The sequence below is a fragment of the Penaeus japonicus genome, unplaced genomic scaffold (genome assembly GCF_977035675.1).
Source record: "Penaeus japonicus unplaced genomic scaffold, GWHDUDI00000001_assembly GWHDUDI00000021, whole genome shotgun sequence".
In the NCBI taxonomy this organism is placed as follows: Eukaryota; Metazoa; Arthropoda; class Malacostraca; order Decapoda; family Penaeidae; genus Penaeus; species Penaeus japonicus.
In genome coordinates this window covers 30,809,147-30,831,646 of record NW_028234423.1, presented here as the reverse complement: position 1 = coordinate 30,831,646, position 22,500 = coordinate 30,809,147, and the positions used below count along the sequence as shown (strand labels likewise).

Sequence of the window (22,500 nt, the reverse complement as noted above, 5' to 3'; positions counted from 1 at the left end):
AAGGTGAGGCACTAGAAGTAGTGGACGAGTGGATATAAACCTAAGGCTGCTCATACAAGCAAATATATTCCGTGAGATAAAGGGACGAGTAGGCTAGGTTGGGGAGGCTTCGACAGACAAAGTAACGTAATAAGGGGTTCCTTGTCATTACGTCCAAAGAAAAAAAAGCCATCAACCACCATTTTCCCCGCATGATACATGGGCCAGAACATGGACTGTAACCAAATTACCTGAGAGAAAATTTGCGAGTGCTCAGAGAGGAATGAAAAGGATCATGCTGAGAATTAATCTGAGGGATAGGAAGAGAGCAACATGGATTAGGGAACAGACTACAGTGCGTGTGTGTGCTTCTGTACATGTATGCACGTGCGTCCATTTATGAATGTCTATCCTTGCAGCTTCTTCACTCTGTTCCCCCTCCCCCCGCAGAACCACGATGCAAGTGAGACTGTCGGCGACGCCCCGCTCGCAGGCCCTGCTCCTCCTCCCCCTCGTCCTCCTTGCCCTCGCCGCCCGCGCGAGCGCCCAGGCAGAGGAACCTCCCAGCGACGTCCCGGAGCAGCCGATGAGGCACCGCTCCGCCACGTTCATCCCCAACGTCTTCCCCGACGAGGACGCCGAGCCGGACCAGCCTTCTGCCGTGAGTGCTTTTCAGGGAGAAAGAGAGGGAGAGAGGGAGGGACAAAGGGAGAAAGCCGGACCAGCCTTCTGCCGTGAGTGCTTTTCAGGGAGAAAGAGAGGGAGAGAGGGAGGGACAAAGGGAGAAAGCCGGACCAGCCTTCTGCCGTGAGTGCTTCTCAGGGAGAGAGGGAGGGAGAGAGGGAGGGACAAAGGGAGAAAGCCGGACCAGCCTTCTGCCGTGAGTGCTTCTCAGGGAGAGAGGGAGGGAGAGAGGGAGGGACAAAGGGAGAAAGCCGGACCAGCCTTCTGCCGTGAGTGCTTCTCAGGGAGAGAGGGAGGGAGAGAGGGAGGGACAAAGGGAGAAAGCCGGACCAGCCTTCTGCCGTGAGTGCTTCTCAGGGAGAGAGGGAGGGAGAGAGGGAGGGACAAAGGGAGAAAGCCGGACCAGCCTTCTGCCGTGAGTGCTTCTCAGGGAGAGAGGGAGGGACAAAGGGAGAAAGCCGGACCAGCCTTCTGCCGTGAGTGCTTCTCAGGGAGAGAGGGAGGGAGAGAGGGAGGGACAAAGGGAGAAAGCCGGACCAGCCTTCTGCCGTGAGTGCTTCTCAGGGAGAGAGGGAGGGAGAGAGGGAGGGATGAAAAGAGAAAGCCGGACCAGCCTTCTGCCGTGAGTGCTTCTCAGGGAGAGAGGGAGGGACAGAGGGAGGGACAAAGGGAGATCAGAAAGCCGGACCAGCCTTCTGCCGTGAGTGCTTCTCAGGGAGAGAGGGAGGGAGAGAGGGAGGGACAAAGGGAGAAAGCCGGATCAGCCTTCTGCCGTGAGTGCTTCTCAGGGAGAGAGGGAGGGAGAGAGGGAGGGACAAAGGGAGAAAGCCGGACCAGCCTTCTGCCGTGAGTGCTTCTCAGGGAGAGAGGGAGGGAGAGAGGGAGGGACAAAGGGAGAAAGCCGGACCAGCCTTCTGCCGTGAGTGCTTCTCAGGGAGAGAGGGAGGGAGAGAGGGAGGGACAAAGGGAGAAAGCCGGACCAGCCTTCTGCCGTGAGTGCTTCTCAGGGAGAGAGGGAGGGAGAGAGGGAGGGACAAAGGGAGAAAGCCGGATCAGCCTTCTGCCGTGAGTGCTTCTCAGGGAGAGAGGGAGGGACAAAGGGAGAAAGCCGGACCAGCCTTCTGCCGTGAGTGCTTCTCAGGGAGAGAGGGAGGGAGAGAGGGAGGGACAAAGGGAGAAAGCCGGACCAGCCTTCTGCCGTGAGTGCTTCTCAGGGAGAAAGAGAGGGAGAGAGGGAGGGACAAAGGGAGAAAGCCGGACCAGCCTTCTGCCGTGAGTGCTTCTCAGGGAGAGAGGGAGGGACAAAGGGAGAAAGCCGGACCAGCCTTCTGCCGTGAGTGCTTCTCAGGGAGAGAGGGAGGGACAAAGGGAGAAAGCCGGACCAGCCTTCTGCCGTGAGTGCTTCTCAGGGAGAGAGGGAGGGAGAGAGGGAGGGACAAAGGGAGAAAGCCGGACCAGCCTTCTGCCGTGAGTGCTTCTCAGGGAGAGAGGGAGGGAGAGAGGGAGGGACAAAGGGAGAAAGCCGGACCAGCCTTCTGCCGTGAGTGCTTCTCAGGGAGAGAGGGAGGGAGAGAGGGAGGGACTAAGGGAGAAAGCCGGACCAGCCTTCTGCCGTGAGTGCTTCTCAGGGAGAGAGGGAGGGAGAGAGGGAGGGACAAAGGGAGAAAGCCGGACCAGCCTTCTGCCGTGAGTGCTTCTCAGGGAGAGAGGGAGGGACAAAGGGAGAAAGCCGGACCAGCCTTCTGCCGTGAGTGCTTTTCAGGGAGAAAGAGAGGGAGAGAGGGAGGGACAAAGGGAGAAAGCCGGACCAGCCTTCTGCCGTGAGTGCTTTTCAGGGAGAAAGAGAGGGAGAGAGGGAGGGACAAAGGGAGAAAGCCGGACCAGCCTTCTGCCGTGAGTGCTTCTCAGGGAGAGAGGGAGGGAGAGAGGGAGGGACAAAGGGAGAAAGCCGGACCAGCCTTCTGCCGTGAGTGCTTCTCAGGGAGAGAGGGAGGGAGAGAGGGAGGGACAAAGGGAGAAAGCCGGACCAGCCTTCTGCCGTGAGTGCTTCTCAGGGAGAGAGGGAGGGAGAGAGGGAGGGACAAAGGGAGAAAGCCGGACCAGCCTTCTGCCGTGAGTGCTTCTCAGGGAGAGAGGGAGGGAGAGAGGGAGGGACAAAGGGAGAAAGCCGGACCAGCCTTCTGCCGTGAGTGCTTCTCAGGGAGAGAGGGAGGGAGAGAGGGAGGGACAAAGGGAGAAAGCCGGACCAGCCTTCTGCCGTGAGTGCTTCTCAGGGAGAGAGGGAGGGAGAGAGGGAGGGACAAAGGGAGAAAGCCGGACCAGCCTTCTGCCGTTAGTGCTCCTTGGAGAGGGAGGGAGGAAGGGGAAACCCTGGTCCTCTCTTGGATTAAAAAAGGAAGAAAGAGAGGGTGGGCCAGACTAGCCTTCGGCTGTCGGTGCGTCTCCCTCTCTCACCTTCTCACTCACCCCTCCACCCCTCTCCCTCTCCCTCTCCTTTCCACCACCCCTCTCTCTCCTCCCCCCTTTCCCACTCCTTCTCAACGTTTGCCTCCCTCTCCCTCATTCTCCTCTTCTCTCTCTCTCTCTCCCACTCCCACCCCCTCTTTCTCTCCCCTTCTCCATTTTTCTCCCTCCCAAACAATGCACCGCGAGCACAGTTACACTCCGAAAACCAGGCGACCTTGTGACGTCACTGACAAAAGCCGTGGAACAGGTTTTGTGAAATGGCGGTCCAGGCTGCGGGTTTTTATTTCTTTTTTGTTTTTTTACTTTTTATTTTCCCTTTTCTTTTTCCTTTTTTTTCTTCTGTGTGCAGCAAACTCTTGAATAATTTTGACATACATGACATTTAAAGGGTGTTGCCACTGTAATCTTTGCTAACTGGACTCACTGATGCAACTGCAGAGCAACTTTGATAGACGTTTATCCGATATATAAATATCATTAAATAATCACTGATGAATAGATGTCGATGAGAAATTATTATTTAACGTCCAGCCTTTCTAGTCCTTTGCTTCTTCTCTTCACTTTTACTTCTTGTCTTCCTTTTCTCCTTGTCAATATTCTCATTTCTTCCCTCTATTTCTTCCCCTCCTCTTCTTTTTTCCCTCCCTTTTTCTTCTCTTCTTTTACTAGTTCCTCTCCTCCTTTTTGTCTTTCTGCTTCTTTACCCCCAGCTTCTCCTTCCGTTTCTTCCTTCTCGTTCCTTTTCAACTCCTCTTCCACCCCATTTTCCTCTTCCTCCTCCTCCTCCATCTCTCCCTCCTCTTCCTCCTTTTCTTTTTAGTCCTCCTCCTCCTCCTTTTCTCTTTATTCCTCCTTCTCCTTTTCATTCCTCTTATTTCCCATCTTCGGCTTCGTGAGCCCCGCATCCAGGTCGTTTTTCTCACGTAACTTCGATGTCCACTTTTTCGGCAGGACGACAACACCATCGGCAAGAGCCCTTGTCCTCGAGGCGAGAGGGGCGCCGTGTGCAGGCAGGAGCTAGCGTCGAGCACCTTCAACTGCACCTCAGGTTGGTTTCACGTATGTCTTTGTCGTCTATATCCAGTCCTTTCTTGTTGTCCCTAGTCCTCTGATTCCTATTCCCCTCCCCCCCTCTTGTTATCACTCGTTCTCTGTCTCCTTTCCTCCCTCTTGTTATCCCTCGTCCTCTGCCTCCTCTTTCTCTTGCTATCTCTCGTCCTCTACCTTCTCCCTCCTTCTTAACCTTCGTCCTCTACCTCCTGTTCCCCTTCTTATCCCTCGTTCTGTTTCTCCTTCCCCTCTCGCTATCCCTCATCACCTCACCTTCCTTGAATTCCCTCGTCCTTGCTACATGGCCCTTCCGCCAGCCCTTAACCGCCCCTTCTCCACCTTGCAGAGTCTTGCATGCAGTGCCGCAGCGAGTGTAACAGCATGGAGCCCTCGCTGTGGCCGCTGTGCTGTCGCGACCACTTCCTGTGCTGCCGCCCACTCGCCTCAGCCTGCCAGCAGTGCGACACGCCCGAGCTCGTCTCCTTCTGCGGCGCCGCCTTTAAGCGCTGCAAGTGAGGAGGACCTCGGCTCGATCCTTTCTCCTCCTTCACGTCCTCCGTCCTCCTCCTCCTCCTCCTCCTCCTGTTTGTGTCGTCATCTGTGATTTCGTGTTGTGATGAGATGTCATGGTGACGCCATGGTTATTTAGTAAACGTCACTAGTTGTATTTTTATGCTGTAGTAGTGACGTCATGATGACATCATAGTAATTAATGGCTTCGTGGTTGATGTCAAGAGGGAATCTCACTTGACAACCGGTGCCGAAGGCTTTGTATCTCGTGATATACATATGCAAATATACCAATATATCTATATATCTATATATCTATATGTGGATGTTTATATATATGTATATATTTATATGCTCATGTGTATTTGTGTGTATATGTATACATATACATATACATATATAAATAAATAAATACATATCTACATACATTATATATATATATATATATATATATATATATATATATATATATATATATATATATACACGCATATAAATACACATACGTATCCATATCCATATATATTTCAAAAACAATACCTTAACTACGCAGTATATGCATTCTCGAATAAAAGTTTAAAACTGCTTCCAATTCTTGTATTGATTCACCGGCGGAACCGAAACAGAAACAGAAACGTCAATAGTTCTCTTCATTTTGACAATCGGTAATTACCAAGAATTCTTGATCCGGATTGGTAGGTTGACTGGTTGCCTAATCTTAAACTGTTTGTTTATCTGGTATGATTACTATTACCTGCTGTTCCTCTGAAAATAATGGAAAGTATTAGCTGTGTGTGTGTGTGTGTGTTCGAGAGAGAGAGAGAGAGAGAGAGAGAGAGAGAGAGAGAGAGAGAGAGAGAGAGAGAGAGAGAGAGAGAGAGAGAGAGAGAGAGAGAGAGAGAGAGAGAGAGAGAATAAGAGAGAGAGAATAAGAGAAAGAGAAAGAGAAAGAGAAAGAGAGAGAGAGATACTGAGGGGGGGGGGGGGGCGGGAGGGGGGGGGAAAGAGAGAGAGGGGGGGGGGGGGGAGGGGGGGAGAGGGAGAGGGAGAGAGATAGGAGTGAGGGAGTGAGGGAGTGAGATGTGTGGGAAGTGAGGGAAGTTGAGGAGTGAGAGAGAGATGAGAGATGGAGAGAGAGATGAGAGAGAGGATGAGAGATGAGAGAGAGAGAGAGAGAGAGAGAGAGAGAGAGAGAGAGAGAGAGAGAGAGAGAGAGAGAGAGAGAGAGAGAGAGAGAGAGAGAGAGATTGGTCATTTAAATCTATCTGCCGTGACAACATGTAGGGTAACCAGCAGCATTGAGAGAGTGAAAAACGAAAAGCCAGAAGACTGTAAGTGACCGGAGGGAAAGAAGAAAAAAAAAGTGTGGGTAGCGAGAGAGGCAAAAGGAAAGGGAAAGGAGAGAGAAAGGGAGGAAAAAAAAGGACGAGGTTGAGCGAGGGAGAGGAAGAGTGTGAGTGAGGGAATGAGAGGAGTGAGCGAGGGATATGGAGTGTGTGATAGAGTGAATAGGGACGAGGGAGAGACAAATGCAGTGTCGAGGGATAAGGGACAGAAAGTGTGGGTAAGGGAGGTAGTTGCGAAAGAAAGATTCTCAAAATAACCGAGTGGCGACTATGTTGCATTGAGCAATCTTGGGGGAACCGACTAGCAACCACAAAAAATAGAATTCAATTTTATTCTTAGCTTTTAAATCATACGATTAACGGTCAAACTAGAACACAAAATAAATGTATTGCGACTTTCGTGTTTTTTTAATGAAATGTGCAGCTATATAATAAATTAATCATACATGCAGCTATGTTTATCCAGTTTCACCACATAGTTGCTGTTCAAGTATGAAAATTAGCACGGCATAATAATTATTATTTTTTAAGAACCAGATTATCTGAGCATGACACGTTTTTATTTTTCCTGTGATAACTGTACTGCAGCACAAGCTTTTACAGTTTAGTTGTTTTTTTTTACTAAATCTCATCTCACCGGTAAACACTGGTTTACTTGTTTAACCGTTAATTTATTTAACTGCTTGCTTCCCTCCAGACAAGTGTGGAGGGAAACGTGATAGTTAGGACTCAAGATTAGATTATACACTAGATATATGGATTTATTGAGTTAACTCTGTACAGTACATCATAAAGTTTTGATATACATTTCAACAAAATTTATCAAAATAACAAGTTTCATTCAAGTAATTATTTTTACTAATACTGCACAAGATTTTTTTTTTTTTAGCATGGAGGAACTATCTCGCTCATGCTAACATTAGGTCATCATATTTCATATCTGGCCCATCGTCCGAAGTTGATCGGTCTCCTGAGATTGGTTTACAGGATGCTGCAACACATGCGACTGCACCGTTGTAAACGATTAAGTACAAGAACATCCCGTATCTTGGAGAAAAATTGTACAATGCACAAGTCGTATCTCTAAAAAATCTGGTTGTGTGAAGACCGGTGTTAAAGTGGTCTCGTTTTTTTTAAATACACTAACGATTACTATTCACGTTTTTAAGTGCTTTCATCACAAGTCGAGACTCCCAAAGACCAGCTACCTACGGTGGTTCTGGCATTCATTCATTTTCCTACAACGCTGTGAACCAATTTCGGTTTCATTCTAATGGTGAGACGGCTCGAAAGGGAAGGAGGGAGGGTAAAGGGAAGGAAAAGGGAAGGGAAACCAAACGACGTGCTTTTGAGTGATCTGGAAAAGGCCCCCGCGCTACATAGTAAGACAGTGTTTGGGTATTGTATTGTTCTCCCTTCTTTGCTTCTGGCACTGAAGGTAAGGCGAGGAGGGGGGATGTTTGATCCGAGACTTAGGGGGGTTATAAAACAATACACTTCGATTTACTAAAACATCCTTTATAATTTTGTACTCCTTACAATAATTGGCAGTCGCGGGACACCTACCAAAAATTATTTATACAGTTTATTTACAGTACAACTCGCGTCCTGCCCTTCGTGGGAGACGACCAACCCACTCTGGGCTATATAAATAGGTTTAATTTATTACATTACCCTTGCCCAAAGTTGCCACGTGAATGACACTATGGTAAACTTCAAATAAGGCCAATGCAACACGATTTAACCCTCGACATGACAACCAAAATAAAAATAAAGAGATAACACTTGCCTTAATAGTTCTCATTCTAGGTTGCCTTTCATTGCACGAGGATAGGAATAAATAAATCATGTATAGGTTTTCCAAAAAAAATCACATGTTCTGAAAATTACATAGCTGTCTCCTTATGTAGTGTAAGTGAAATGCATGTAGAAGAAAGGAAAAAATAAATAAAGTCTAAAATATATTCTTACCCTACTCCTTGCAACATTATCATAAAATCATTTCCCTCGGTTCTTCATCTCCCATAGTTTAAAAATTTACTACAAAAAATACCTGTACCGAAAATATCTTCAGTTGTCACAAAATGCTGGAAGATTTATGTAATTATCAATTTTGCTTACAAATTCTATTTGTGATGCTTAATAGATCTAATTGGTACATCAGGTCTAGGATCAAAATGCAAGGTGGCCTACTTTTCAAAACAGCAGACAGATGTTCCCGAGTACAAGTGTACACTAGCACCTTGCACCTGAGCCAGTGGATCCACAACAGTCAAGGGTATCTAAATACATGAACAATAAATTGATCACAGGGTGAGGTACATTTGTGAACCCGATTCTTTGTTCCACCGCAGAGCCGACTTGAATGCAAGCACAAAATTTCAAACGAGCCTACGCCCCCTGAGCGGCTGAGGCTCCGACCAGCTTCTTGAGCCCTTCTGTGCTCATGGACTTCGGTCTCTCGATGGGCAGGCCAAGAGCCCTGTCCCACACGAGCGACGAGAGGACTCCCAGGGCACGGGACACGCCGAAGAGTACAGTGTAGTAGTTCATTTCAGTCATGCCGTAGTACTGGAGGAGGACGCCTGAGTGAGCATCCACATTGGGCCATGGGTTCTTCACCTTGCCGAGCTCAGTCAAGATTGGTGGCACGACGTTGTACAGCTTGGCCACCAACTGTAAATATTCAGAAGTTTTTTTTTTCTCAGGAAAGATAATGCAAGTGATGAATGCACACACATACAAAATTAAATGAAGACTAGTATTACAGCTAACCATAACTTCATGAAACTTAGATTATGATAAAAAAAAATTAACTACAGCATTACTTTTCACCATAAATTTAATCAAGACTTAATGAAAATCAATAATTTACAAACCTTGAAGAGTTTGTCATCTGGCAAGTGCTTAAGGGCAAATTCTCGCTGGCAGGTGTAACGCGGATCTGTCTTGCGCAGCACAGCGTGGCCATAACCTGGGACAACCTGGCCTGACTTGAGTGTCTTCCAGATGAAATCCTTCAACTGCTCCTCAGTGACGTCATCACCAATCTCAGATCGCAGCTTTGTGACCCACAGCAGCACCTAGAGGGAGTTAACCAGATATTTTAATTCTAGATTGCTAAGGGTTCAATACAAGCTAACACCACAGCGTGTCCTCACAATCCCTACGTACAAGCACGGCACTCACCTCCTGGTTTGCAAGGCCATGAAGAGGTCCTGCCAATCCATTCATGCCAGCCGCGAAGGAAAGGTAGGGGTCAGAGAGGGCAGACGCTACCAGATGGGTTGTGTGGGCAGACACATTGCCTCCTTCGTGGTCACTAAGAGATGACAAATTTAGTAAAGGAAAGTCACCTCCCCTAACAGCAATGTTAAAATCTAACCGCTCAGCTCTCATAATCTTTGCACATTCAGTCCACTTCACTAGTGCAGGACTTGGCAAGGGACTCGGTAGCACAGAATAGTCTGAATTGAGTTATGGCCCGCAAGCCACCTCACTCATCACACTCAACTAAGCTAGTCACAGGACTCCCAACCAAGACTGGAAGAATCTCCACCTTTAGACAGATGTCCAAGGCGTCCTTGATATACTTCCAATCAGGGCCTTTCTGTTGTCCTGTTCCTCCTCTTGGAGGTTGCCCTGCAAGAGCATACTTGACTCTTCTCTCAGACCTTCCCAGGGGTAATATTAGTAACAAAGTACTACTTTCTGACCCCTAGAGTGAGCTTGCGCTACCTTGTCACCCATATCAAGCCCACAAAAGGACCGACCTTCGCATGAGTTCTTTCATCATTGCTCTTACTGAAGTTATGGAGAATATAAATACCTTACGTGAAAACTTAAAATTGTAATGATTAAGAACTTTTAGAATTATACAATTTTCATACATAAACAAGAATAAAATATAAAAAAAAAATACTATTACATAGTCTAGGCTACCAAGGAAACTAACAAAATTACTATACAGATGAAACACAATTACTTACCTATGAATAGTGAGATATAGACGCATGAGTTCGACAAACTGAGGGTCGTCATAGCCAAGCATGGCAGTGAAATTTGCTGACCAATCTTTTGAGGTGTCAATAGCTCCAATGCTGGTTCCGTCACGGTAAAGGTTGCGGTAGATTGTAGCTGCTACAGTGGGAAGCTTGGCAATCAAGTCGAGGGAGTCCTCGAAGCACAACTGAAATAGCAACATTGTACAGAACCTACACCATTGTTTCGGAAAACAAAGCTAACCTAAATCTAACCGCTCAGCTCTCATAATCTTTGCACATTCAGTCCACTTCACTAGTGCAGGACTTGGCAGGGGACTCGGTAGCACAGAATAGTCTGAATTGAGTTATGGCCCGCAAGCCACCTCACTCATCACACTCAACTAAGCTAGTCACAGGACTCCCAACCAAGACTGGAAGAATCTCCACCTTTAGACAGATGTCCAAGGCGTCCTTGATATACTTCCAATCAGGGCCTTTCTGTTGTCCTGTTCCTCCTCTTGGAGGCTGCCCTGCAAGAGCATACTTGACTCTTCTCTCAGACCTTCCCAGGGGTAATATTAGTAACAAAGTACTACTTTCTGACCCCTAGAGTGAGCTTGCGCTACCTTGTCACCCATATCAAGCCCACAAAAGGACCGACCTTCGCATGAGTTTTCTCATCATTGCTCACTGAATATTTGTTATGTTATGCTTTATTTTTCTCTCTCTCTCTCAATGTTTTAGAGATCATATAACATACCTCCCAGTACTTCCCCTTGGGTACACCCTCGCTGTAGCCCTTCGCAAACTTGCTCTCCGAGTTCAAGGCAGTGATGGCGGCAGAGAACTGGGCCATAGGGTGGAGGTTGGAGGGGAAGTTGTTGAGCATGTTGACGATGTGAGGGGGCAAGTCGGCACGGTTGGCCCACTCCTTTGACAGGGAATCAACCTGTTAAATAAGAGAAAACAGGCAATTGCCTTGTCAGCTTTCATTTCACATCAAGTTTGACAAATAATGGGTCCTCTCATCCGCTAATATACAAATAATTTGTCTACTCATCTACCAACAGACATCCTAGGTTTTCTAAAAGGGAGGAGGAAGGGGAAAAAAAAAAGAAAAAAAAAAAAGAAAGATCAAGGGCCAGAATTATTGAAACCTTTTCCTTTAGGAACACTAATGCATTCATCCCTTTTCAGTTTAACAAGAAGAATGTCTGGGGTGAGTAGGACAGACTTGCAATAATTGTACCCCCTCATTGTAAAAGCTACTTCTGTCAGGAAAGCTAATGCAGTTGCAAAACAAAGGTCTCTGAGAAACTGAAAACAAAGGTAACTAATATCTCAACCTGGGAAAAAAAAATAAATAAATAAAATAAAATAAAAGACCAACTTAAAAATAAGAGATATAATTTAGGTATGTCTAGATATTTGCATACATTTTTTTTTTTTTTTTTTATAGGTTTCCATTAGTCCATCACAAAAAGTCAACCTTTAAAAATACATAATACAACAATTATTGCTCTGACCTTTGCATGCACACTGAACAAACCTTGGCAATCACCCTCCTATCCTTAACAAAATCTAATTACCTATATTATCCATATCACAGACAGAACTTTAATAGACATCACGGTCTTAAAGTATCAAAAAAATACAATGCCTCTTTTGTCCCATGCTGATTCATTCTTTAAACTTTGCTATGCATTAGGGGTTAATGCCAAGTTCTGGCTGGCTGCTCCATTCCCCTAAGCAAGCACTGAATATGCTCTGAAGGAGATCATGTCAAGCAGGAAAGTTGCAGCATTCACCTCTCATCATGTAAATTTACCTTCTTTCAGCTCTTTAAAGTAGTCTTGGTTACCCACTCAGCCATTTGGTTGACAAAAAGGCCTAATATATTTAGTAATTTTAAGGAAAAAGAGATGAAAAGTTGGAGATATAGATGGTGTGAGAGAAGTTAAAACGGAGAGATAGAAGGCAGATAATTTATAAAAGGAGAAGGAGAAGGAGAAGGAGAAGGAGGAAGGGGATGGAGATAATGATGATGTGGTGGGGGAGGGGGGAAGGTAGGAAGGTGAGGGGGAAGGAGGAGGAGGGGGAAGGTAGGAGGAGGGAAGGTAGGAGGAGGGGGGAAGGTAGGAGGAGGAGGAGGAGGAGGAGGAGGAGGAGGCCAACTAGGAAAGCTAATCCAAATTTCCAATCCTCTCATCAACTGTATTTAGTATTTTAAAGTAAAAAGAGATTGAAAGGTTTGGAGATATAGATTTTGGTGTGTAGAGATGGTTAAAAAAAAAAACGGAGAGATAGAAGGCAGATAATTTATAAAAGGAGAAGGAGAAGGAGAAGGAGAAGGAGGAAGGGGATGGAGATAATGATGATGTGGTGGGGGAGGGGGGAAGGTAGGAGGAGGGGGAGGAGGGAGGAGGGGGGAAGGTAGGAGGAGGGAAGGTAGGAGGAGGGGGGAAGGTAGGAGGAGGAGGAGGAGGAGGAGGAGGAGGAGGAGGCCAACTAGGAAAGCTAATCCAAATTTCCAATCCTCTCATCAAACTCGAAGTTCACACTTACAGCATTTCCCAGCAAGATCTTATTTAGTTCTAGGGGGTCAAACTATCTTTGTAGGTGCTTTCCTCCCGTGAGTGATCCTTCACTTCAGCGCTTCCTCCAACTAGTAGGTTCAAGTCCTCCTGCAACCCCCTGAAGAACTCGAATCAAGATGTACAACATGGTCTCACCTGAGCCTTGGTGGGGATGTCGCCAGTGCAGAGGAGCCAAAAGAGACCTTCCGGCAAGGGTTCAGCACCTCCTTCAGCGGCAGGCAAGAGCTCCTGGCACTCAGGGATGGAGTAACCACGAAACCGGATGCCCTCTTCAGGATCCAACACGGAAGTCTCTGTCACCAGGCCCTTCATACCCCTCATGCCACCATACATCTGTTGGACAATGGCCATGGGCTGTTACTTTCACTTTTCACACCAGACTAATTATGCACTGGTTCAACAAGGCCAAGTACAGAAGTTAGTTACAGAATTTCCTGACATGAATAGATACTTTATTTATTATTCATTTATCTTTTTAAGAAAAACATGAAAGGTAAAAAAAATTCTCGAAGAGCAAATATAGTAACAATGACAGATCTCATTCTAATACAATGGTGCTCAAATTCAGTCATGAAACAGTGGCCATGGAACTGTAACTAAGAGATTAATCGAGATAAATCAATTACTGGTGTATAAAACAGAAGCCAAGGAACAGGAATCAAAAGTGAAGACTTACCATATCGACGGTGATCTCTCCAACTTTAGTGTTACCATATTCTTTGCGGAAAGCCTTCACCTCTTCCTGCATGGCCGGGATCTTCTGGGCCATCACCTCCCTGAGATCGGTGCACTCGCTCGAGTACTGTGCGCGGGTGGCTAGGGCAGCCAGGGGGGACGCCTTCTGGAAGGAAAACAGGAGGTTATTCTATGCCAGATATCTACACAGATTTCTTTCATCTTCAAGCATTCAACACTCTCCAGAGGTTGTGTTTTTGACCTATTCGTCATGAAAACAACTCAAGTCTTTGCTAAATCATTGTAACTGTTTTATAAGAGTAATTAGTAATGAATTACAGTTACTACAATCAACTTGCCAATGCAACAATTACATCAGTAAGCGCTATACCTCATGATGTCTTTGAAGCCTAGGCTCAAGAGATATCAAAGCCATTCTACTCTTTGAAAAACATGGAAGGCTAAATCATGCTAGATTGAGAACTTCACAAGAGCAAGTGACAAGAAACCATTCCCTCACTCTGTTGATAATTTCATAACTGCATGTTGGGCAATGTTTTTTCAGGAACGTTGACACATTCACTGCTTGATGCTTGATCAATATAAGGTCTGTATAAGCTCATTGTTTCATTTATGCTCAGTGTGCTAGAAGTATTGCTGTTTTATGCGAGGACAAAAAGCAACCTTATTTTTCATATTTGCCTGCACATCCTTCATAAGTGGTACTTGCTGTGTGCCATCCCTCTATAAAAATCATTGATGGGTGCCATTCAAGGCTCTTTCTCCTGCTGTTGCTAGAAGAAAGTGGTGCCATCTAGGTTTTGAATATTAGGTGAAACCCATTTTGCTTAATATTACAGCAATTATAATAATGACTGCAATTATCATTAATCACTCATTAAAAATAGCACAATAAACTAAGTGACCCAAAATCCCTGAACGTCATGCGTGTCATGACGCTCATCGTCACACCAAAGTTCATGCATTGTGTATGTCATGGCACACTTCGCAATGGGTTAACTTGAATCCTTAATAATGATTACTATCATCCAGCAATTATCTATTATGCATCCTATTTTACATTTCTGCAGTCCTTATTCATACCATCTCTATGGGCATACTCTAAGTGCTAATAATTTTTTTTGTCTTTAATGAATATAACTTACATACCAAGATTAAATTAATATCTATCACTACCCTGCTCTAAAATCATGACTACAGCTTCCCCAAAACGTACAATCAGTATTGTCCTCATAACTGGGGGAGGAAATGAAATTTGCAAAAACAGCAATGAGTTACCCTCAACCAACACCTTCAAGCCAGTATAACAGCTTAATGTGAGAGGTCATCCACAACACCTGTGACCTATCTAGCATATGCCAGACTGACACTGGGAGTCTCTGCTTTACTATGACGACAACTATTTAGGCATCATTGTAGTCAAGGGGTTAGCCCTTTGAAAAGCAAACCCTCCAGCTAATGAAAATGGAAATGATTGAACAGATTCATCCAAATAATAAAGTTATTTATGTATATCCTACATAAAATTATTTGTAAAAACAGTGGAGAAAGAGGGAGGAGGAGGAGGAGGAGGAGATGAAGATTACAGAAGTGGTTGTATGTTGCATACAGTATGGTCTCTGGAGGGAAATAAAGTGGAGGATACAATAGGGCATTTGCCAGAACGAAATAGGCTGTGCAGCTCACATTAATATTTCACACTAAATTATCATACATTTACTAGGAGAAGAAGGCCTATATGGGGGTTATTTGTATGGGGAAAATAACTTAAGTGTGGTTTCTTGGAAACTTTCCAACAGTACCAGATATGTTAATGGATAGTACACATCTCATTCAGTGAAAGATTGGTATATAAAAAAAAGTTTTTCATATGGTGTGTATAATTGTGGCAAATAGGGCTTAATGGGTTTTGGTGAAAAGTCTGTTATATAATAGACACAATGAAAGTGTTAAATAAGAATCTACATGCTGTGTACCAAATTATCTGCTCCCATGGAAATGAGAGTTAGCACCAGTTAGGTTCCAGTAATAACAATGATAATCAAGGAAAAACACTTAAGTCAATAGAGTAAAATGAGGAAAAGCTTACAAGTCAGATACAGAAAGCAGCCATGCAGCAAGTGCTTGAATACCCGTGAATACAGCACCAGAAATGGGAGCAGCAAAAATATACTTAAGGCAGATGGACTTAAAGAGGATGAACACATCTAAATGTATTGCATGAAGTATCTTCTACCTCAGCATTTTACCCTGACCACTTGCACAATATTTAAGAAGAAAAATCTTTCATCAGTCCTTGATAACCTTTCCTAACCCCCCCCCCTCCCTCCCTCCCTCCCTCCCTCCCTCTCTCTCTTTTTACTTAAGTAATCTTATCTTCCCAGTGACTCATCTTACACTGACTTACTTTCTATTATTTTCCTAGTCTCCCTGCACTTTCATTACATGAAAATTAATGAGCATTTTAAAAATTTTGAACAGGCATGAGTTGCATTGCATTGCATGAAAAGTTAAAAGACCACTGGGTCTGCTTTATTAGGAGGAGCCTTAATGTTCTTATTACGGAGGTCATACTGTTATTAGTTATATTACTTCATTTGCCTGCCTGACTGCCTGCCCCCCCCCCCTCACCCTCTTATGCCCTCAGATTAGCCATTAAGTCTGAGGTTTGATAGAAATAAGAAACTATTTCTTGGATTCTCGTCCTTCCCAAGTTTGTCCTAAACAATGAGCTGTCTGACTCAAAGCCTCTAGGCTCTAGAAAAAAACTTCCAGCCTCCTCTTTCCCAGCATCTCAGAATCTCTCTACTTTAAGAAAAAACATTACATGCTTGAACTTATCTATCCCATTTAACTTTCTTCTTAATGCATTGTTGAAGGTTTACAATAACAGTTCACCTTGGGCCTGTCCTCATGATAATAGAATATAAACTGTCCCAATACAATTCCCTTCTAACAAAAGCTTCAAATACGAGCAAAACTGGACACTGGCAAAAGCATATACCAACAAGCATCAGTACGAATTCAAGCACCGGTGAGAAATGCTGAACTTCACAACGAGGTACGAACGAGCACGAAGGTCAAGACCAAAGGGATCTGCACCTGCCAAGTCATGCACAAAAATCTGCTTCCACTCTTGTCATATGGCAGCCGTGTAAGCTCTCTCAGCCTGGCTCTCTTCCAAGGAACCACAGAGCTACGTCAGGAGCTATAAATAAGAGTGCCACTTCCCAAACCCCAAAGCAAAAACAATTGAGGTGCCAATATTAATACCAGGTGATACCTAGTTTCAGGTACCCTGTACTTCTTTGAGATCACATTTCTGTTCTGAACTCTTAGGTGGCTCATAACAAGTGAGTTTGTGAAGTGTATACCATACAGACCTAAATGACTGTATAGAGTTAAAAGGCAATACAGAATTCACAAATAAGTATCTTATCAAAAGTAGTGGTACATGAAGAAAAAAAAAAAAGGGGGGTGGGGGGAAATAGCTATGGACATACACAACCTCCATCAAGGTCAGAGGATGCCAACAAACCTAGTAAAGTGCCAAGTACAATTTGCATTTGTTATATTAATTCAAGTGTTACATTACAAGAAAAGACCTTGAATTTCCTTCCAGAAGAGAAACCAGCAACAAATGCTTTCATTACGTCTTCCAATGTCGCCCAAAGCCTCCCAATGTAGCAAGGTGACTTGCAACTATTCAACATCCGTGTTAATAAAGTAAAAAAAGCCCATGGTGGCATTTCAATTCTTCTATTGGTTGGGGTTAGATTCAAGATAAAATGTGATAAATCCCATGGAAGATTACCTTTAAACTCCTTATCAGTGAACAGGCCTCATTGTGAAATGTACAAAAGGTATGAACGAGAATAATAATGAAATTTTTTAATTGACATATCAATTTCATATAAAACAAATTCTGATGTTAATGATTACATATCTTCCATTGTTAACTTGTTTTCATTCATAGCTTTTCTAATCTTATCCTATGTTGTGAGGGGGGAGGGGTAGGAGAAAATAAAAAAGAAAAAGGGAAAAAACAGATAAGAGAAAAAGAGAAGAGAGAAAAAAAAAGGCAAAGTCATCCCTAACTCCCAGCATACTTGGTCAAGGTTGTTGATAAGACGTCAAAAACTCTGCCATCACACGTGATTGGACGACTTGCGTGATTAGACCTTTGGCACCTCATATCTCTCCTCCTACTCCACCCCCAAGGACGCAAAAATCAGATAGCCTTCAGACGAATCTTTTATGCTTGAAGCCTTCCATCACTCAACTACACAACACTCTTGATGTATTGCCTTAACTAGATACTTCCTGGCCCTATATGAGGTTAAACTGATGGAGCATTGTCTACCGTAAAAATTCTAGAGTTTAAAATGAAAAGGAGCAAATCCTCAACTTACAAGGTTATGTAACACTTGTTTTTTCCCATGAAGATGTAAACTAATGGGGGGGGGGGGGGGGAGAGAGAGAGAGAGAGAGAGAGAGAGGGAGAGAGAGGGAGAGAGAAAGAGAGAGAGAAAGAGAGAGGAAAAAAAAAGGAAGGAAAGAAGAGAGGAGAGAAGGAAAGAGAGAGAGAGAGAGAGAGAGAGAGAGAGAGAGAGAGAGAGAGAGAGAGAGAGAGAGAGAGAGAGAATTCAAACTCCACAGCACCAACTTCAAATGCTAGATTTTAAAGGTACATGTAGGGGACTGCATGATGACTGGCATCAACTGTCCATCCTCAGTAAGCATAAAGCCTTAGGCTAAGTCCAGGCATCATGCAGAATGAATGCACCTTATGGAATTATATTTCATTCTGATTCCATGCAAGGTCAGATAAGGGAGTGGTATCATTGTTCACTGCTGATTCAATGTCAGTGAACAAACACTGATAAGTAAAATTATGTCTGTCTTGCCATGGTAATTTGCCATTGTTATAACCATGCATTCATAAAAATCATCAGCATGTAAACATCATCTCCACCAAACCCACAAACCAGGGAACTTTGGCCCCTGTACACCATCCTTTACATATAATTTGTAACCATACATCTTGTCTACCACTGACGTATATGACCTTATGAGGATGTGGAATGAAGCTTTGATGCAGCAAGGAGATATTGGTGCTATTGTTTGTTTGATGGCTTCTGGATATTGCATCATAAAGATCATGCTACTTTCCCTTTCCCTGTGTGTTCTATTTATTATGTTCATAATTATATTCATGGTCAACTTTTAGGCACTTATAAGCTTCTTTAGCAAAGCAATCATACACTTTCTAGCAACCTGATGTGATTGTAGTTTCTGGTGCTATGTAATCAATGAGAGAATCATTATTCCTCGTCTTTAGTGGGACGAGATAATTTCTTTGGTCTAGCAGCAATTCCATCAAAAATCCCACAGACCCGCAATGACCCTGTCTGGGTTATATTCTTTCTTGCTAAACTTTGATTAGTCAATTCCTATAATTCAGTTTTCATGAGCAATTCTCTTTGCTACGTCATCAAGGCACCAGGCTATCAACATCTCCCGAATAAAGTTTGCCCAGTCACACAGTCTTGTTTGTGAGGTCTAGGTTTTCCTTGGTGACTGTGTAATTAAACAGCACTTTGATAAAGATATCTAAAAACATCCCGCCTATGGGTGCCCTAATGCATCAAACACTTGCATGCAGCCATCATAGATAGCATATACATCTTGAAGAATTTTAGTTTTATAAATTAGTTCTTGTAGGCCTTAGTGATTAACTTCTTGTTAAATAAGAAACCAGTCTTGCTAGATTATTTGTGGTTTGGTGTTTGTGAAGTGCAGAGGCCATGCTGATTACTTGATACCACCACTATCTGGCAAGTTAAAAGTATTGAGTAAAATCTCAGATTAAATAGAATTTGGAAAAATAGTTTTTTTTTTCTAATCAGAACAAAAAGTTCAAAATAAAAATCCCAAAACATATGGTCTGAAAAAGACCTACTTACGCACCAGGTTACATGAAACTCCCTCTACAGGGAGGTCTACAAGCTCCACCTTGCCAGATTATGAGTAATTGGTTCCTTCACCTTTAACAGGGTGCTGATCAGTGCAATGCCTGTGGCCAGCAGGTCTTAAAAATTCTATAATTAATACAAAGAAAATTTCCAGTTCAGATTTTTCATAAAATAATATTCCATTTCTCAGACAATGAAGCCCTTTTCAAAATGTACATAAGGAAAGCTCACTCAGAACAGAAATGACCACCAATTTTGTTCAACGATACACCAAAATCAAACACGAAGAACCATGCTTCCACCTAAGCAACCAATTCCACCCTCTGTCCACTTGCTTCACACAAAGCCATACCACTAAATTATAACATTGATTTTAATAGACATTTTGGTATTCAAAGGATTTTTAGAAAGTTTACATACACTCAAATATGACAAAGCGAGTGGTCGGACTGGGGGGAGAGAGGCATATTGAGAAATAAAGCTATCTGTTTATGCAATCAACCCAATTACTGGGATAATTATAGAGTTAGTAATCTCGAGGGGCTTCGTGTAACGTATCAGATAAAAACTTTAGAGCTGGGATTTTGTTCATATTTCCCAATTCACATGGACAGTCAGATGATTTGAAAGATTTACATATTTTTGATAAATGAATAATGCCAGTGAACTGTACCAGGTAATATCATTTACCATATGCAAGCACATATGTAAGTAAAGTGTGTGAATATGTATATATATAAATATGTGAGAGAGAGAGAGAGAGAGAGAGAGAGAGAGAGGAGAAAAAGATGAGAGAGAGAGAGAGGAGAAAAAGATGAGAGAGAGAGAGAGGAGAAAAAGATGAGAGAGAGAGAGAGGAGAAAAAGATGAGAGAGAGAGAGAGGAGAAAAAGATGAGAGAGAGAGAGGAAAGGCTGATGAGAGAAAGGAAAGGCTGATGAGAGAAAGGAAAGGCTGATGAGAGAAAGGAAAGGCTGATGAGAGAGAGAGGAAAGGCTGATGAGAGAGAGAGAGAGAGGAAAGAGAGAAAGAGCCAGCCCACAGAGCACCGTCATGCAACCCGGCCTCCTCGTCACCTCACATTCCCGGCACACGAGCCTACTCACTACCTACAGCCGACCGATCTCACCCCTCTCCTATCCACGCGAAACGGGGAAGGTGAAACAAGGTCGCGAATCCTCAAACTAATTCCCTAAATGACGAAAATAAGAGTAAAAGTAAAAATTGGAGTGAAACAAAAAAAAAAGAAAAGAAAGGAATAAAAACCCCCATAGCCTACTTTCCATGGCGCCGTTGCTAGCCTAAGCTGAATGTATTATTAGGTAAATAAATAACTCCTTTTCATCACAGGGCGTTTCCAAGGGGATCGATCTAAGGCGCCGGCGGTATTCAGGAGTGATTTATCTGCTCATATCAGGGCAAAGTTACACGAAGGGCGTGAGTAATGAAGCCTCATGCATAATTCCGAGAGAGAGAGAGAGAGAGAGTGAGAGAGAGGGGGGCCGAGGATATTACGCAAGAGTGACATGTCCGGCTCACTCAGCTGATCCCGAACCCGCGCTCCCACCGGCTTCTTTCGCTCTTCTCTTTCTCACTCCCGCCGCGCCCTTCTCCTCTCCGTCTCCCTACCTGCTGGTGTCCTAAGAGCCTCGCGGCGGCGTTCCTGAACAAGGCCATGGTCGTCGTCCTTTTTTCTTTTCTATTCCCGTGCACAGAGGATGGATGGAGCGGAGCCGGAGACAAGTGAGCGCTGGTTCGCGTCCCTCGCAGTCTGGTGCCTCACTGCTGCCTGACCCTCTCGCTCGCTCCCAGACGGAACACGACGTCGTCTGCTCACGTGACTGGCTCTCCGACACGACGTCGCCTGCTCCTCCTCGCTCCCTTTCGGGGCGTGGGGGAACTTTTGAAGGTTTTATTTTCTAACTGGCTTCTGGTTTTGTTATATATCTCTCTAAGATAATAAAAATATGTTTCTCATCATGCTCGGATTTGATCTTCTTCCATTTGCCTCCATGCGCCTTGAGTATCAACTCATCCTTAATGGCTTACGTTGCATATTAAAAAAAGAGCGCAAGCAACAAATAAATAATAATAGGCCTTTTGTAGACATTAATATTATAATTACAAATACACATACCTTAAAATCAGAAAGTAATTTAACAGATACGAAGAAAGTGCAAACACCTACATGAATCAGTTCTGTAACGCGATCATAGAGAGAGATGATATTTTTAGATGGAAAGTTTATTTTTTTTCATTTATACGAATGGAAATCTATCGTAGACCTTGAAAATGATAGTAATTACCATAGAGCGAGCGCGAGCCCTTTCGCTTTTGCCGATGTCGTGTTCCCTACTTGGATCGCCGTGCATCGTCTGCTTGCGTTGCGGAGGAAACTCAGCTGCTGACAGGATTCCCCCATTTTTCTCCTGAAGGTACGTGCGCCGCCCTGCCACTCGCTCTGGCGACTCACTTAGAGTCAGGAGCAGCCAGAGCTAAAGGCGAGAGGGCGCAAAGCTAGCCCAGTAGGGCGAGAGAGGCGCCAATCTGGCTGCAGAAGGGATGAGGATTGGGGCGGAGGCCTCGAGATGCTCGCCGGGGAAGCCCCTCCGTCTCGCTCATTTCTCTCCTTCTCTCTGCTGTGCACGCCCATCGAAGGAGCCGCATGGGGTGACGAGAACACGGTGGGGGTTCGGGCTCTCGGATTGCATACTGCAAATCCGTGCCAGTTGGGTATGGGCCGAATAAGAGGAGGAATGAGGCGAGGCGAGCGGCGGGCCCTGAAGCGAGCATGAGGACATTTGACAGTTCTCTCACGCTTCTCTGAGTGTGCTCCGGACTCGAGATTTTCGGCGTGGAAAAAACAATTAAAAAAGGGTCTGTTCTTAGTTATGGCTTGATTAGAATCATAAACCATTATTAGATTTACTAGCAGGTAGTGTTTGACTAGCTTATGAGAGAATCTAAGGGAGAATTTCCAATTGGCAATAGGGGTTTGGCCGCAAAAGAAACAACTTGGAAAGTAATTTGAGTGGAAAATAGTCTGAGACAGATTGGAAAGTAAGACAGAAATCGAGAAAAAACAAGATTGAAACAGATAGAAATAAAAAAAGAAATAGGGCGGGGTGGGCAGGCAGACAAAGAGAGGGAGAGAGAGAGGTGCAACTGTAGTCCCTCTATGCATTGACACGTCAACAGTCTTGATGAATTTGCAC

At 44.3% G+C, this 22,500-nt stretch overlaps 3 protein-coding genes, 1 long non-coding RNA gene and 2 other non-coding genes across 8 annotated transcripts in view; 2 read left to right on the top strand and 4 right to left on the bottom strand.

Moving 5' to 3' along the window:
- The window catches only part of LOC122262846 (uncharacterized), a 15,687-nt gene extending 10,406 nt beyond the window's left edge, over nt 1-5,281 (top strand). The window contains exons 2-4 of the mRNA XM_086548985.1: nt 430-640; nt 4,081-4,177; nt 4,526-5,281. Coding sequence (XP_086405111.1) covers nt 437-640; nt 4,081-4,177; nt 4,526-4,695 — 471 coding nt within the window. The 5' untranslated portion in view covers nt 430-436 and the 3' untranslated portion in view covers nt 4,696-5,281. The remainder of the gene's footprint in view (nt 1-429; nt 641-4,080; nt 4,178-4,525) is intronic.
- A 2,251-nt stretch (nt 5,282-7,532) lies between these two features.
- Nucleotides 7,533-21,054, bottom strand: kdn (citrate synthase). 2 transcript variants are annotated; one of them, XM_043031017.2, is made up of 8 exons: nt 20,915-21,054; nt 13,292-13,456; nt 12,751-12,948; nt 10,779-10,967; nt 10,025-10,224; nt 9,225-9,357; nt 8,915-9,118; nt 7,533-8,711 (listed from the first exon to the last, which is right to left on the bottom strand). In XM_043031017.2, the coding sequence occupies exons 1-8, from the start codon at nt 20,960-20,962 to the stop codon at nt 8,427-8,429; spliced, it is 1,422 nt and encodes a 473-aa protein (XP_042886951.1). In that variant the 5' UTR covers nt 20,963-21,054; the 3' UTR covers nt 7,533-8,426. The 2 variants fall into 2 exon arrangements, with proteins under 2 accessions (XP_042886951.1, XP_042886953.1); XM_043031019.2 differs by having other exon boundaries at nt 13,292-13,453; nt 20,915-21,049.
- Nucleotides 9,487-9,774, bottom strand: LOC147469575 (Nuclear RNase P). The gene has a single exon (XR_015192050.1).
- LOC147469574 (Nuclear RNase P) lies at nt 10,358-10,645 on the bottom strand. Its single transcript, XR_015192051.1, has one exon.
- LOC147469573 (uncharacterized) lies at nt 20,985-21,704 on the bottom strand. The gene is made up of 2 exons (XR_015192041.1): nt 21,592-21,704; nt 20,985-21,185 (listed from the first exon to the last, which is right to left on the bottom strand). It is a non-coding gene; the product is annotated as an uncharacterized LOC147469573 (long non-coding RNA).
- LOC122262843 (secernin-3) overlaps nt 21,583-22,500 on the top strand; it is a 28,044-nt gene continuing 27,126 nt past the window's right edge. The window contains exon 1 of one of the 2 annotated variants that reach the window (XM_043031021.2): nt 21,583-21,720. The gene's annotated coding sequence lies outside the window, so the exon portion shown is untranslated. Of the gene's footprint in view, nt 21,721-22,035; nt 22,163-22,500 lie in introns of those variants that run through there. The other variant, XM_043031020.2, reaches the window with a different exon arrangement.

What these genes read in the sequence shown, in the direction of transcription:
- kdn (XM_043031017.2), bottom strand. Translation starts at nt 20,962, where the DNA reads ATGGCCTTGTTCAGGAACGCCGCCGCGAGGCTCTTAGGACACCAGCAG. An exon ending in GGCTCTTAGGACACCAGCAG is followed by an intron (nt 13,457 to 20,914) that starts GTAGGGAGACGG and finishes TTTTCCTTCCAG; the next exon opens with AAGGCGTCCCCCCTGGCTGC. An exon ending in ATGGCCTTGCAAACCAGGAG is followed by an intron (nt 9,119 to 9,224) that starts GTGAGTGCCGTG and finishes AACTCCCTCTAG; the next exon opens with GTGCTGCTGTGGGTCACAAA.